Genomic DNA, 14,769 nt, shown 5'->3' with positions numbered 1-14,769 from the left:
AGTTCCAAATTATAACAGTGCAAGATTGTCGACACTCGACATATGATGAAATAAATATATAGTGCGACCGCTTCACGCGCTCTGGTCATATCAGTTTCCGGATATAGGCGAAAACTGCTAAAAACTGTGGTTTATATATAACCCGGACAATATGATAACACGCGCTCTACGCGTTTATGATGCGCGTGGATTTTAGATCACTCATATATGGGTTAACACTCGCGGGGCTTCTAATCAAACTTAACTTGGAATAGCCCATATTAATCGGGCTTGCAATGGGCCAGTTGAATACGTTAAAGCGGCCTATATTGTTCTTTTAGTAGTAGTAAAGCTTTACTAATACTGTTTGTTATAAATTATCCGAACAACACATTTCATGACTCATGAGTGAAAAAAAAAAACACGATTCTTGATCTGAACATACATATTTGATACATACACCATGACAACAGAGTAAATGATTACTTTGTGAAATTTATTATTCTAAAAGACATGCATAATACGTTATGCGAAATCCCAAAATCTCTACTGAAGCTCGCAAGGAAGAGTAGAAAACTGAAACCAAACCAACCTAACCTGAGATGATTTTTCAGCACGGTCGGTATAGGGGATTCGAGACTTTGAAGATGTTTTGAACCAGCTGCTAAAAGGATGCTTCTTCCGTTTCAAGATATGATTACAAACAGAGGCTGCATAGTTTAATTATAGAAGTCACCATTAGTTAGAGGATCTGAAAACCGATTCAAATAAGAACACCAGAGAATGGAGAGAGGGAGAGAGAACAGTACCGTGTCAACGCTGACTGGTTTTCCATCTTCAGCCAGTAACTCAGTGATGGTTCCTGACTTCTCAGCCTATTACCAAGACACAATTTCACAGGTTTAAGACTCTGAAAACTCACAAATACTTGATCACACAAACATATATAATCATCAAACTCGCAAATTTCGATTGTAATGTTATAAAGAATATGAAACCTCAATCTCGTTCATCAGTTTCATAGCTTCGATAATGCAAACAACTTGACCCTTCTGCACCTTATCTCCAACCTGCAAAATGCAAACACAAAATAAACCCACATCAAATTCAAATGTAATTAATGTCTTTTCACTCGATGATTGATTTCTCGATAGAGAACTATCAAAACTTAGATTCGACTTCATCCAAGAACCAAAGATTTGTTTAGTTAATATGCATCCTCTTGTACCTTAACAAAAGGGGGTTCACCGGGTCCAGGAGATCTGTAGAAAGTACCAGCCATAGGGCTCTTGAGTGGAGGTTGAGACGGGGACGGGGCGGTTGTTGGTTTTGCTGGTGCAGAGGTTGAGGCGGGGGTAGGAGTAGGAGGAGGAGAAGCCACTGACTGAGGTGGAGGCATTGGAAGGTCTGCCATTAGAGGAGGCATTGAGTGGTAAACTGGAGCTGAAGGTGCAGCTTGCTGTAAAGCTTCCTTCTTTCGAATAACGATCTCACAGTCGAGCTGCTTCAGTTCGAGTTCCACTATGTCTCTTGAATCCACAAGCCTTAATAAGATCAAAATTGATGTTTAGTGCGTGACCTTAAAATGAAGAAACTAAACTAAAGGATGGTGGTATGGATTCCTCGAATTTGGACTCACTTAAGAAGACCTGAGACTTTAGCCATAAATTCAGAGAGCTCGGCGGATTCAGGAACATTGGTTTTGGCTTTTCCGTTCAAAATCCCACCATTAGTCACAGGGCTAGAGTGCGAAACAACCTTGGTAAAGTCGAAAATGAGTAAGAAAATCACATCGTACTATTAATTGTATGGAACCTTGATGGTAAAAAAACAAGGCTTTACCTCGTTGGTTGTTGCACTCAGCCTCCAGATTGTAGAATGAGTCTGTAAAAGATTTTGATTATGAATCAATGAATTCTAAATTCAAAAAGACAATAACTTTATCATCATCGTAAAGTGTATATTCCCATAAACGCACAAATGTATCAACTTATGAATCTGCAAGTGATTTATTATAATTTAAAGGCAGAAGACAGAAACACTGTGCAGGAAAAGTAACTTCAATTGTTAAACACGAGGGCACACCAACTTCAGTATTAATGGAAACTTTATATATACACTAAACAGATCACAATTACCCAATCGAAAACTTCACATAAATAAGCTAAATCTTCTCGTAAAGGCTCACACTTTTTTTCTTTAAACAGGATCACTATATGCGAGAGAGAGAGATAGGGAGAAGAGGGAGCAGAAGAAACCTGAGATACACCGGAGGGAAATGAGATGCCACTGTGTTGCGGCTGCCATCGTCGGGTAGAGATTCCAGGAAGAGGACCAACCTGCCGGTTTGGGGCACAGATCTTGGCGCAAGGTACTGACAATAACGCCATTGTTGAGACAGATGAAATGCAGTAGACGATGAAACCGAGGAAGCAGAGAGGAAAGATATGAGAGAGAGAGAGAGAAGAAGAAGAAGAAGAGAGATATGTTTCTTAGTCTTACTTACACTGTCGATTTCAACTTTTTTTTTTTTGGGTAAAGGAATCTGATTTCGATGCTTACGAAGAAAACCAACTAATTCAATTAACTACTTTACCAAACCTGTCTAAGTGTTGTTGTTTTGTTCGACACCCCGCTCATTGTATCTTCTTTTCAGTTCCATCTGTCATTGTAATTTTTCTTTATATAGATATGTTTTATAAAATATGTGTTCAGCTGTACCCTTATTGATGTGTTACAATGGCATGAGAAACTCTCCGCAACTTTTGAGAGGTTGTTTCCATCAAATCTGCATTCATTTCACAAAATTAACTGTCTTTAAATCAATCTTTGGTCAACAGAGTTTACTCAGCTTTTGGCCTTTTGGGTAACATCTCTCATCTCTCATCTTCACTAAGCTTATTTTATCACCCGGTTGGGGAAATTATAAATGAAATTTAATCTATCATTACTTGCTAATCTAATCTAATTTATCTTTGAATTTATGTTTCAGAGATAAATAAAGAGTATAAAAAGGTGTGTGAAAGAATCAGGGGAAGTTAGGAAGGCTCAGTAGCGGTTCCAGTAGGTTCTGCGTCTGAACCAGTTGTAGTCTGGTAATTCTTGGATTGGACCAATGGCTGAGATAGCCATGTCCTACAAAAAAAAATTCCAATGTGATTTATCAGTCTCCTGGTTTCACTGTCTTTTTTTTTTTTTTACCCTAAAGCTAATCCAAAACTTTTCAAAAAGAAGCAGATAACTAACCTTGTCATAAATGTATTTATTGGCAACATGTCCCACGGTGTTGGCATCAACAGCGTCAATCCTTGCAAATAACTCGGCAGTTGGGATTCTACGACCATATGTTAACAGCTGTAAAAGCACAATTAGTTACCTGGTGAGGCATACCTGATCAAATTTGAAACTGAGAACCTACAAGATAGATGTCAAACAAGATGGATGTCATACCTGACGACCTATATCTTCAGCAACTGGGGTAGTTCCATTTAAGTTAAGCAACAATGAAGACTTCAGCTGCAATAGGAGGAAGAAAACTAACAATCAGTACTTGCTATTGATCTTCCATATGCACCCTTTATGAGTTTCCAACAAAATGATGAAAGAGAGAAGCGTCAACAATCACTATGGGCCATTAGTAAGAGAATGCTAGGCAAGATGGTTGGAACTTTTACCTGATTCCGTGCCCGTGTCACATCATCTTCTGAGACCCTATAAGCTAGCTTGGTTACTGCGTACATAATGGCATGTGCTAGATCATCCAAGCAATCAGGCTGAGAAATAGTACCCAAAAAAAGGTAAAAGACATGTATTCCCACAAATGTTCAATTAAGTAAGATATGCTACTATGCTAAGATAGATATGGAATTCTAATTTCACCTTAGCAACAGCATAAATGCCAAAAAGACCAGTATCCTTATAGTTGTTGTTGAAAGTCATTATGCTTTCAGCTATTTCATTAGTTGCAACCTTCTGGGCCAGCTCAGAGCTGCTCAGATACATAATATTGAATGACATCAATTCCACTAAAACCATTGATTGAAATTAACGGCAAAGCTAAACTAATCATAAGAAAATTCTCACCCCATGTGTTTGCCCCCACCAACACTTTTGTTCCATGATCCCAGCATAGTTTGCATAACCATAAGTGCAACAGAATCCGGATCTGTCCAAGATGCTCCCTCAAAGGCAATGGCAAATTGTGCCAAGGGTAGGTCATCATCAATCATACGGACCTTGACAATAATTTTAAAAAGAAACAAATCAAGAGAAATGAAATGTGAACAAAACACAAAAATAAATCAATAATATTGGTTTCTATGTATACCTCAGAGCCTGTAAAATTGGCAGGTTCCTTGGCAACCAATTGAGAAGTGGATGTTGAATCAGAGGACAAATTCGTAAATAATTTCTTCACTTGCTCAACAATCTCCTCGTGTGTGACAGCTCCTGCAGCAGCAATCACCTAAACACACATATTTTTTGATGAATCAATATGTAAAAAAGAAAAGCCTACAGCTGATAGCAAAAGATAAAACTGTATGATTTCCAAACATTACAGTTCTGGGAGCTGTGAAGTGAGTCTTTATAAAGTTCTGAAGATCATCCCTAGTGATCGATTTGATATTATCAACAGGTCCCAAGACAGTTCTTCCTAGATTTGTGTGTTGGAAGGCAGCTGCATGCAAATGGTCAAACACAACTTCCTGCGTTTGTCCCTCAACCTAATGAAAACAAATGCAAGTGGTAGGAATTAGTTTTCTCTGATCATATCGACCTAACGTAAGACTCAAGCAATCAATTACCTCCTGCATTTCCCTCAAAATCACACCTCGCTCCTGGTTGATCCTTGCTTCGTTGAACTCAGAATTCTGAAACATATCAGCTAATATATCCAACGCCTGGTTCACATTCGAATCCAACACCTTAGCCAACAACGTGATATGTTCCCTCAATGTATACGCGTTTAACTGACCTCCAATGTTCTCGATCTCTTCCTCCAATTCCCTCCTGCTGCGTCTCTCCGTGCCTTTGAAAAGCATATGCTCAAGAAAATGAGCCGTACCGTTTGTAGAATCCGTCTCAAAACGTGACCCCGCGTCAATCCAGACCCCGATGGTGGCGGTTTTAGCTGAGAGGTCAGACTCAGTGGCGACACGGAGACCATTGGCTAAAGTGGTGACACGAGTCTCAGGGGAAGACAAGATATGATCGTCGTGCGAGGCAAGTATCGGGTGCGGTGAAGCGTATCTGAGGAATCTTAAATCAGGATTCTCTAGCTTCTTTAGCTTCGATTTCACAGCTTCCGCCGCGTTGTCGTAAGGCATAACTTGCGGTAGAGGAAAGGAAGAAGAAGTTACCGGAGTTGTTGTGAACGGAGATACAGTAGAGACGGCTGATGAAGCCAACCGTATAGCTTGATTGAGACATAAACTTATCTGTGACCTTCGAGCCAAGGTCAGTAACTGCTTAATCGCCATGGCTGTGTTAGCTTCCCTAGCTCGGGCTCTCTCTCTCTCTCTCTAGTCTAGTAGGGATATGAACTTTTGACGACTCAGCAAGTAAGAAGCATCCATTGAAACGGTGCCGTACTGTACCTTCTAGAATAAAACCGATGTATTGGGCCCTTAATGGGTCCTAATTTTAAAGCTTTAATACGGGTCGGGTTAAATGTGATTTTATTAGAATGAGACCCGGACCGTAAAAACCCTAATTGGAAAAATTGATTGCTTGCTCAGATATATATACACTTTCTGACTGAAGATTGAAAGCTTTTGGCTTTACGGAGTGATTCAGTTGAGTTTGTTCATTTCTCGTGGCAATGGCGACTGGTAAAACCGTAAAAGATGTTTCTCCTCACGATTTCGTGAAAGCTTACGCTTCTCACCTCAAGCGATCTGGAAAGGTTAGTGGTGGCTTCATTGCTTCTCTTTCAAGTTGTGATTTTGCTTCAGTTTAGAATCAGAAGGATCTGATAATGAGTTTTGGAGGGAAAAAATGATCATATAAAGTCAATGGAATAACAAAATGTTTCCTTTTGTCTGATTAAGATCGAGCTACCTCTATGGACAGACATTGTGAAGACTGGTCGATTAAAGGAGCTTGCTCCATACGACCCTGATTGGTACTACATTAGAGCTGGTAAAAAAAAGCTTGTCTTTGTCTGTCTTCACTGTGTTTATGTTGCTTTATAGAAACTCATTGTAAAATGTTGTTGATCTCTTTGTTTGGTGCAGCTTCTATGGCTAGAAAGATTTACTTGAGAGGAGGTCTTGGTGTTGGTGCTTTCCGAAGAATCTATGGTGGTAGCAAAAGAAATGGAAGTCGACCACCTCATTTCTGTAAGAGCAGTGGCGGTATTGCTCGTCATATTCTCCAACAGTTGGACACTATGAGCATTGTCGAGCTCGACACTAAAGGGTAAAAATAAAATCTTTGCAAATGCACTTTTGGAAGCAAGATCTTGTGAAATGCCTGCTTAACTCACTTCTTCTTTCATTCTTTGTCTCAGAGGAAGAAGAATTACTTCAAGTGGTCAACGGGATTTGGATCAGGTTGCTGGGCGTATTGCAGCTGAATCATGAAGAGCTGAATGTTTTTCTCCTTGTGCCTTTGCTTTGGGAGAGCCTCAAGAATGTTACTGAGATTTTTGGGTTTTGTGATTTTAGATCTTTACTCCCCTCTCTTCTGTTATGTTCATCTTGACGAACTAATTTGATATTTCAAGCTGTTGAAGTTTTGTTATTACAGTGATTTTGTACCCCAAGTTCACTCTTCTTCATAGAAATTTCAAGAAGTAGTTTACTCTCTCCTCCATGAAACTCACTCTTCTGATATGTTAGTTATATCCAAATTTAAACTGGGAGATAGTTATATCTTTATTGACCAGAACTAGACCAAAGTACACCGGAATCTGCAAACAAATAGCAAACTCACATTTATTACAAAAGTGGAAAGAATGAAAATAGTTAGTATTCTATGAATCATCTGATGTCTCTCAGTTATAACTCCAAATTCAAACTGGAGGACAAGTATCAAATCTTTCTCAACAAGTATCAAATCTTTCTCAACAAGAGCAACAGTATTTTGCAAACAAAATTGAAAACTTTCTCACATTTTAGGTGTAGACCAGATTATTACAAAGGTGGAACAAGAATGATAATCAAATCTGTGAAACTGCAACTAATTGGTTGCTTGATTGGATCTCTTACAGAAGGTAATGTAGTTTTAAAAATGACAATATGGACAGGGATAATAAATATTTATTGAATCCAAAAGAGGCTTTTTAGAGAAACTGATATTGGAAATCGCTCATGCAGGAGCCAGTTTCACTCCAAGAAGATGAACTGCAGCATCTGATCTTCTTGTGTTGTGGTATGTGAAACTTGGGATCTCGTGGTGCAGTTGGATGCTTGCTCGACCTTTTAATGATAAAAGAAAACAACAAGAAGCAACTGTATCAGTTCATTGTTACCACTTATAAACTATCTCTACCTACCACTGTCAATAAAAAAAAGGAGATTTCAAGAGAACAGTTTAAATCCACTAGGGTTTATACCTTCTTGGAATGAATGGTCGATCAAAATATGGCATTGGTTGTGCTTTTGGGACCAATTCTTTCCTCAGCCTTCTTATCTCTTCTTCCTCCGCCAGCTGAAAAAAAATGTTGGATTTATCAGAATCAATTAGAGCAAGACACTATTATTGGATATGGCCACAATATCTCATATAAAGCTTTACCTTTTGTTGTCTTTCTCTTTCCATTTTGTATTGCTCAATGACGCTCATCTTCTCGGCAACCTAGAACAACAAAAAGTCACACTTTAACATGGAGACATGTTTTAGAACTATGCTAAGTTATTATAGACAAGATAGGCTTGGCTACAAGATAGGCTTGGCTACAAGACTACAGTACACAAAATTTGACACTATCACCATTTTTCCTCACTGTCAACAGAACCATCTTAAGGATGATAAGAAAACAAGTATGTATGCCCTAAATGATTTGACAGTATAACTATGTATTGAAGTAAGGGCACAACTCTACTTTAAACCCAACAAAATGTAGATTTAATCATTGCATTAGCAAGCTTTACCTGGTAGTCAAATTCTGCTCGTTCTACTGCCCGGACATCTGAGTGGAGCGTCAAGTCGACTGGTCTTGTGATATCTTTCCAATGAGGCTTAACTAGACACTGAAACAGAAAATAACATTAGCAAGCCTATTCATACTTAACAAGACATCATCTGCTTTCATTTCAAACTTAAGATTGAATTCTCTGGGAGGAAAGATCCATAACAAACAGTTCTAGTATAGTCATTAAAATCCTGCAAGTTACCAAGCATAGCATGCTTACCTCAGGTTCATCGGTTGTCCATGGAAGACCTTGAGCAATGGGGATTCTCATCTTTTCTTCCTCCATGGTTATTTCTTGAAGCTTTTTGGCAAACTCTTCCTCCTTCATTTTGCCTCTTTGCTGCAGAGTAACAAAAGATAAACCAAAGTCAATTTCTACCATGATATCCCAAAACTTTCAATGTTTTTTCATCTTAAAAAAACTCATACCTCAGTTCTAAGCTTAAAAGGCTTCAACGAAGTGACCTTAACCTGCTTCTTCTTTGATCTTCTACTTCCCATTGTAGTAGCTGAGTCCAAGCTCTGCAATAAACAGAAATTATCAAACTGATTATTAAACTTAATTAACATATAAAGCAAGAGAAATAATCAAAATCAGATGCCATTAACACATACATTTCTTCTGCTTCTCCGGCCAGCATTTGAACTCCCACTCAAACCACTGAAACATCACCAGATCAAACAATTCAGAACGAGACAAGATCATCAAACTAACAATTCAGAACTTAAATTAAAATCTTTTAGTCAACAACGAACTAACCTGCCGCGGGTGCTGTCCCAGGACGAAGAAACAGAGGCATTGGGATCTAACCCAAGATTCTTAGCAGTTAAAACCAATTCAGATGAACAAAACGAAGAACTCCACTGCTTTTGCTCTTTCTCACCCTCCAACTTCATATCTTCTTCTGTTTGCTTCTCTTCATTCTTGTTGACTGTCTTTGAGTTACTAAAGCAAGTGAGTTTCTCAAACGCTTCAACAAGATTCATTACTTTACCAGAAACAGGCACACTTTGCCGTGCTTCTTCCACCACCTTAGCCCTTGACCTCTTCATCGTAGAAACCCCAATTTTCTCCGGCTCCCCGGATTCTTCTTCTCCATCTCCAAGATTACAGCATTCCTCCAAATCTCCCTTTCCCTCCTCCTCCGATTCAATTCTTTTCTTGAAAAACTCTTCTTGCGAAGCACGAAGCGTCTCATACGCTACACAAACACATTTCATGTTCCCTTTCTTCCTCTCTCCGCATTTACAATCAATCTCAGCAACCTTCGATTCAGTAACCGCTGGATCCGTTTTCCCTTTCTTCGAAAACTTTTTCGACACCACAACAAACTTCCTCTCTCTGATCCGATTCCGAGGAGAGAAAACCGCCGCCTGGGTAAGGTGGTTCTTAGGGTTTGGACTCTGATTCTTCTGCGCCGATGGTTTCTTCGCGGATTTCGATTTAGCCGGACTCGAAATGTTAGGGTTTGAATTCTCCAACGATCTGGATGCATCTTGAGACTTGGACTGAAGAAACTTGCTCCGATCCTTCACCGGAGTCCCTGGTTTCCCATTCTTCAATGTCAACGACGACTCCATCGAAACAGAATCTGAAAATCAAATGAACAATATGAAATACGAAATTTAGATCTGAAGAGAATCTATGACAACACGAATTAGGGTTTTTTTTATCTTTGCTATGGAGAAGTGTATTGTAAAAAATGAATAAGAAGGAGTTGAAGAAGGAGATAGATAGATTTGGGGGAAAACAAAATGTGACCGTTGCGGCGATCTTTGGACGCTCTCTTAACGGCTAGTCTTTTTGGTGCCTTTTTTTTGATAAATAAACTTAGATTAGTAAGAAATCATTTATTTTCCTAATCTTGTCCGTTATATCTTCTAATTCATGATATAATGCTGTTTTAATCCACGTTTAATGCCACGTCACATCTAATAACAGCAAATTAATTTTTGTGTAATCACAACCGTTGGATCAAAGAGATGGGCTGACTTGTCAACGCATACTGCCACGTTTTTTTCTATTCTTTTTGGGGGAATACACTTAATTCTAGACTACTTGATTCACAGACTAGTTAGTTATCAGTTCGTATCCAATTAAAATTTTTATCATCTCCCTCGTATTTAACCACCAAAAATAATTGGCATCTTCCTAAATCGTCATTGTTGTTTGGTCTCTGCACTAATGGATCAAAGGTCATTAGAAGCTGCTGCTAAATCTGGAAACATCGATCTACTAATACTATATGAACTTATCAATGAAGATCTATAAGTTCTTGATAAAACTGACCACGTGTCATTCTTGAATACGTCGTGCAGATATGTCAAGAAAAAATATATGTGTTCTGTAATACTTCCTTTATTTCAAAATATAATTAAGATGTTTAATGTAAAATCACACATATTAAGATGGTTTACTTTAAAAAAAAAAAAAATCATATATATTTAAATTAAAAAGATTCAGCTAATCATAAACAAGACTGCTTAAATAATAATTATAGATTATTAAATATATATCAAAATTGGCATAGAAACTTACCAAACATTCTATATTTTGAAACAAAAAAAAAAGAGAGAGGTCAAAACATCTTATATATTGAAATGGAGGGAGTAGCCCCTTTTCAGGAGCCAAGTGTTACAACACTCAAGGCGCAAGCATGGAAGTTAAAAACATCACGGAAGCTTAAGCATTTCGTGTGGCAATGTGTGACTGGGTGCTTGGCTACATGTCAACGCCTGGTTTATCGCCATATTGGTAGAGTTAAAGATTGCCCTAGATGTGGAGCGGAGGAGGAAACTATAAATCATATGCTATTTGAATGCCCCCCCCCCAGCACGTCAAGTATGGGTTTTATCGACAATCCCTTCCCATCCTATGGTGTTCCCTTCATCTTCCCTATATAGCAACCTCGATTTTCTATATGGGCGTGGCAGAGACTTTGGTGCAATTAACCAAAACTTGAGGACGTTCCCTTGGATTATGTGGTACATTTGGAAGGCAAGAAACAAGAATATTTTTGAAAATATATCCGAGTCTCCGCAATATACTCTAGAGAAAGCCATCCAAGAAGAAGAAGTTTGGAGAAGAGCAAACAATAGAGACATACCATCAGGGTTAGTAGAAGCGGGCATACTGACCCAAATCCCTCAAGATTACCTTGTTTGTTTTATAGATGGATCTTGGCATGCAGAGGTGGATAGGAGTGGATACGGTTGGATTGCTTCTTTCGGTGATAGATTCTTGCACATGGGGCTTAAAGGTTTGCATAGAAGCCTATCCCCCTTACATGCGGAGTTAGATACTCTTGTTTGGGCTATGGAGTGCCTTCTGGCCTTGCACTTAGATAAAGCTCTCTTTGCTACAGATTGTTTAGACCTCCTAACGATGACATATAATATTGAAGATTGGCTGACCTTTTCATCAGAATTAAAGAATTTTATTCATTTCAGAGATAGATTTGCTAACTTTAGTATTAGATATATTCCTCAAGAGGATAATATCCGTGCCAATAAACTTGCGAAATGTGCAAGAGCACGAGGCTTCTGTTTTTCCCATGTAAGCTCGTCGAAACCTAATTGGCTCTCTCTCGAAGAAAGTCATCTCCGATAACTTAATATTTGGGGCTTGATTGTCAAAAAAAAAATGAAATGGAGGGAGTAGCTTGGTCATAGCCGATTAGCCTAATTCATGTTACGTAGTGGTTTTTTCAATGATAATTCTAATGAGACAGATCTAGAAAATTTTTACCGCAATTAAAATATAATTAAATATAATAACTAAAAATTTTAAAATGAAGAAAATAATAACATAGTTTTAAAAAGGAAACCAGAAAATAATTTTAATACTAGAAGGTCAAATAAACAAATATTCTATAAAACATGTATGTAATAGTGTTTAGCAATTGGTTAAACAAACAATAAACCGAGCAAAACCGATGGTTGTGGGTAAATAAGATGAGAAATATTAACTTGAGAATATATAGGATTAAAACTATGGAATCGAAGAGATGTAAGTAGAGAAATATATTTTGGGAAGATCTTAAATGTGGTCAAGATTTTATTTGATAGTTCTGAAGGAAAAATAAGATGTTGATATTTTAAACCTCTTTTATAAATCCAAATCGATATATAATTTTGATTAATTATAAAATCTAATTTCCGTAATAAGGGTGAAACGAATGCCTTGTCAAGTAAGAAGAGATTTCCTTTTCAATGCCTATAATAATCACAATTTCTTGGCTTGTAACTGTTTTTGATGTAAAATGATCAGTGAATATTTGGATAGAAAAAAATGTAGAATATTTTGGCTGTGTCTTTGATATACTGTTGAGGCATTATGGAGAAGTAAGAAAACGTGCACGCCCTCTCTAAAATCATCCTTTCATTATGAGTATCATAGTTCAGTTAGCAATAGATTACTAAGAAATAATATTTTTGTTTGTTTAATCTTAACGGATTTCATTAATAGAACACAATTTACAAGATAGATTACAAAGTTGACAAGGATATGAAACTTTCAAGAGACATAAGCGGACTGAGTACAACACACTAACAAAAACTAAAACCAAACAAGGTGATCAAATAGGAGAAAACCCAAATAACCTTTAAAACAATACATTTATTCTCATAAAACTCGGATCAGAATCTAGAATCCAAAGAAAATATAAATAAAACTTAAATCACAATACTTGAACCGGATTAATAAATAATGATAATGCAAATTCTATTACGTCACATCAAAATTTCTACACTTTAATAGCTATAATAATACTGAGCTATTTTTCGCTCGAAGCTTTCTCTCTTCTCTCTCTAAAATTTTTTAGAGAGAGAAAGCTATTGTATAATATTTTGGCAACTTTTGTCGTCGGTTTTTTATTTTCGGCTAAGTCTGGTTTATATTTCTCGCTTAGATGCGTGTTCTTCTTAGTCCTTATGGCTAAGTTTTGTATTTTCTTTTTCTTTTGCATAGCCAAATGGATCTTTTTCAAGTTGAAGGGTCAAAGCTGAGTGGTGGTTCAGAGGTTTTGGATCATAAGATTGCTCGATTCTAATCAAGAGGAGAGTAAATCCTCATACCTCATGTTCTGCGACTGTATGATCGGTATTGGATGATGGTTTCTCCTTGAGTTTGTAAATTGTGGTGAGTGGAATTTAGTGGCTGATGAAGAACGGATTAGGAGAGCGTGTTTTGCTACTAGTCTGACAATCTCATCTTCTCACGTCTTCCGAAGATTAACAGATCTAAAGTTTCAAATTTCGCTGTTTTCTTCATACTCAAATAAAGCTGCAAAAGGCCTTTGGTGAATTTTGGAGTCAACAGCTGAAATACTAATGGATCCTCGTGGTTGATAAGGCGATTTTTTTTGCTGGAAAATTTTAGATCTAGTCGGTGTTTCCACTCTAGTGTGAAAGGAGGTGATGAGTCGATCGCGTGTTTTTTTACACATCATATACGTATTACACATGTTGCACATGTGTCACTTTTTAACCCATTTTGTTATTTTGGTTGTACTGTTTTATTGGGTTAATTGAGCTTCAAATGTAATAGGCTCCTTTCACCATGTAACCCGTTTATGAATTTTAAATCTTTAATGAAAAAAGTTGACGACAAAAAAAATAAATAAATAAATAAATAATAGCTACAATAATTAGTTTTGTATCATTGTAGCCGCTGACAGAGAGTTGATATAGCCGATTTTGACTGAAATTATTTTCAAGTTAATAGTAACTGTTGGATCAAAATGATGTTGATACTGACTAGTCCACGCATATTGCAGTCTGCCAGGTCATTTATCATTTTCTACATCTGATTTATTATTCTTTTTTCATTCACAAACTAGTTTTTTTTTTTACTAAACATGTAAGTATCATTAATAATAAAGAGTAACACCAATCCAAAAACAATCTTGAGAAAAAAATATAAAAACAAGGTTAAAATAGACTTAAAAAAATTGGGATAACTAACAAATCCAAAGAAGCATTAGCTAGCTTTCGTAGACCTTATTAAAGCTGATGTTACGATGTTTTTTATCAACAATTTAAATAGATTATCTCAAAAGAACCAATTGGTAGAAACATTGTTACAAAACTCACAGTTTATAAGTTTGAAAATGATAAGTGAGCAAGCCTATTGGAGTTGTGCATAATATTGTTCTGTTGCCGCCTGATAACTCTCTAATTTACATGTTTTAGGCACCCTTTTTTATCTATATTTTGCATTATATGTATCCTAACCTTACTCTAACCTTAGCATTTTTAGGTTTTTAAATGTATGAATTTTCATTTAGGGTGTTGCATTGTTGCATTTGTGCATTTTGGATGAAAACAGGTGCTTTGGAGCCCAAAATGGGGAAGAATAAGGTCAAACTCGAGCATGCACTCGAAGGAACGATCGTGCAGGAAGAACAGTCAGAACCTCAACCCGATCAAAGAGGATCTAAGAGCATGAAGAACAACCCGAAGCCCTACCTGAGGAGTTACCCGACTCAAACCTCGTGCACCGCCTCAAACATACCCTCGGGCAGAACTGATCAGCTAGGTTAAAAGGGTTTCCATATATAAACCCTCCTCTTCTTCCCTTGCAAGACACGCCACAAACACTCAAACACAAGAGCGACAGCTTTTGAGAGAGAGAAAGTGATTCAAACACTTTC

General features: G+C 37.4%; 4 protein-coding genes and 1 long non-coding RNA gene across 6 annotated transcripts; 2 read left to right on the top strand and 3 right to left on the bottom strand.

The window, feature by feature from the left end:
• Positions 1-345: 345 nt before the first annotated feature.
• Positions 346-2,677, bottom strand: LOC104769797 (biotin carboxyl carrier protein of acetyl-CoA carboxylase 2, chloroplastic-like). The gene is made up of 7 exons (XM_010494094.3): positions 2,238-2,677; positions 1,822-1,863; positions 1,619-1,737; positions 1,208-1,523; positions 978-1,049; positions 789-854; positions 346-689 (listed from the first exon to the last, which is right to left on the bottom strand). The coding sequence occupies exons 1-7, from the start codon at positions 2,367-2,369 to the stop codon at positions 666-668; spliced, it is 771 nt and encodes a 256-aa protein (XP_010492396.1). The 5' UTR covers positions 2,370-2,677; the 3' UTR covers positions 346-665.
• Positions 2,656-3,903, top strand: LOC147918520 (uncharacterized). Its single transcript, XR_015592883.1, has 2 exons — positions 2,656-2,845; positions 2,972-3,903. It is a non-coding gene; the product is annotated as an uncharacterized LOC147918520 (long non-coding RNA).
• LOC104769796 (putative mitochondrial-processing peptidase subunit beta, mitochondrial) lies at positions 2,756-5,488 on the bottom strand. Of its 2 annotated transcripts, none has more exons than XM_010494093.3 (9): positions 4,785-5,488; positions 4,539-4,703; positions 4,307-4,444; positions 4,063-4,214; positions 3,859-3,967; positions 3,654-3,752; positions 3,430-3,495; positions 3,226-3,333; positions 2,756-3,114 (listed from the first exon to the last, which is right to left on the bottom strand). In XM_010494093.3, exons 1-9 carry the CDS (start codon positions 5,457-5,459, stop codon positions 3,028-3,030), a joined length of 1,599 nt encoding a protein of 532 aa, XP_010492395.1. In that variant the 5' UTR covers positions 5,460-5,488; the 3' UTR covers positions 2,756-3,027. The 2 variants fall into 2 exon arrangements, with proteins under 2 accessions (XP_010492395.1, XP_019097719.1); XM_019242174.2 differs by having other exon boundaries at positions 2,939-3,114; positions 3,222-3,333; positions 4,785-5,476.
• A 186-nt stretch (positions 5,489-5,674) lies between these two features.
• Positions 5,675-6,787, top strand: LOC104769795 (small ribosomal subunit protein eS19y). The gene is made up of 4 exons (XM_010494092.3): positions 5,675-5,884; positions 6,030-6,120; positions 6,216-6,399; positions 6,491-6,787. Exons 1-4 carry the CDS (start codon positions 5,801-5,803, stop codon positions 6,561-6,563), a joined length of 432 nt encoding a protein of 143 aa, XP_010492394.2. The 5' UTR covers positions 5,675-5,800; the 3' UTR covers positions 6,564-6,787.
• Positions 6,788-7,063: 276 nt separating this feature from the next.
• LOC104769794 (microtubule-destabilizing protein 60-like) lies at positions 7,064-13,509 on the bottom strand. Its single transcript, XM_019241705.2, has 9 exons — positions 13,193-13,509; positions 8,877-9,708; positions 8,732-8,777; positions 8,546-8,638; positions 8,337-8,456; positions 8,076-8,174; positions 7,720-7,779; positions 7,538-7,632; positions 7,064-7,400 (listed from the first exon to the last, which is right to left on the bottom strand). The coding sequence occupies exons 2-9, from the start codon at positions 9,695-9,697 to the stop codon at positions 7,265-7,267; spliced, it is 1,470 nt and encodes a 489-aa protein (XP_019097250.2). The 5' UTR covers positions 9,698-9,708; positions 13,193-13,509; the 3' UTR covers positions 7,064-7,264.
• Between the last annotated feature and the right edge of the window lie 1,260 nt (positions 13,510-14,769).

Source organism: Camelina sativa, chromosome 20 (genome assembly GCF_030686135.1).
Source record: "Camelina sativa cultivar CO46 ecotype springtype chromosome 20, ASM3068613v1".
In the NCBI taxonomy this organism is placed as follows: Eukaryota; Viridiplantae; Streptophyta; class Magnoliopsida; order Brassicales; family Brassicaceae; genus Camelina; species Camelina sativa.
This window is presented reverse-complemented; position numbering and strand designations above follow the sequence as displayed.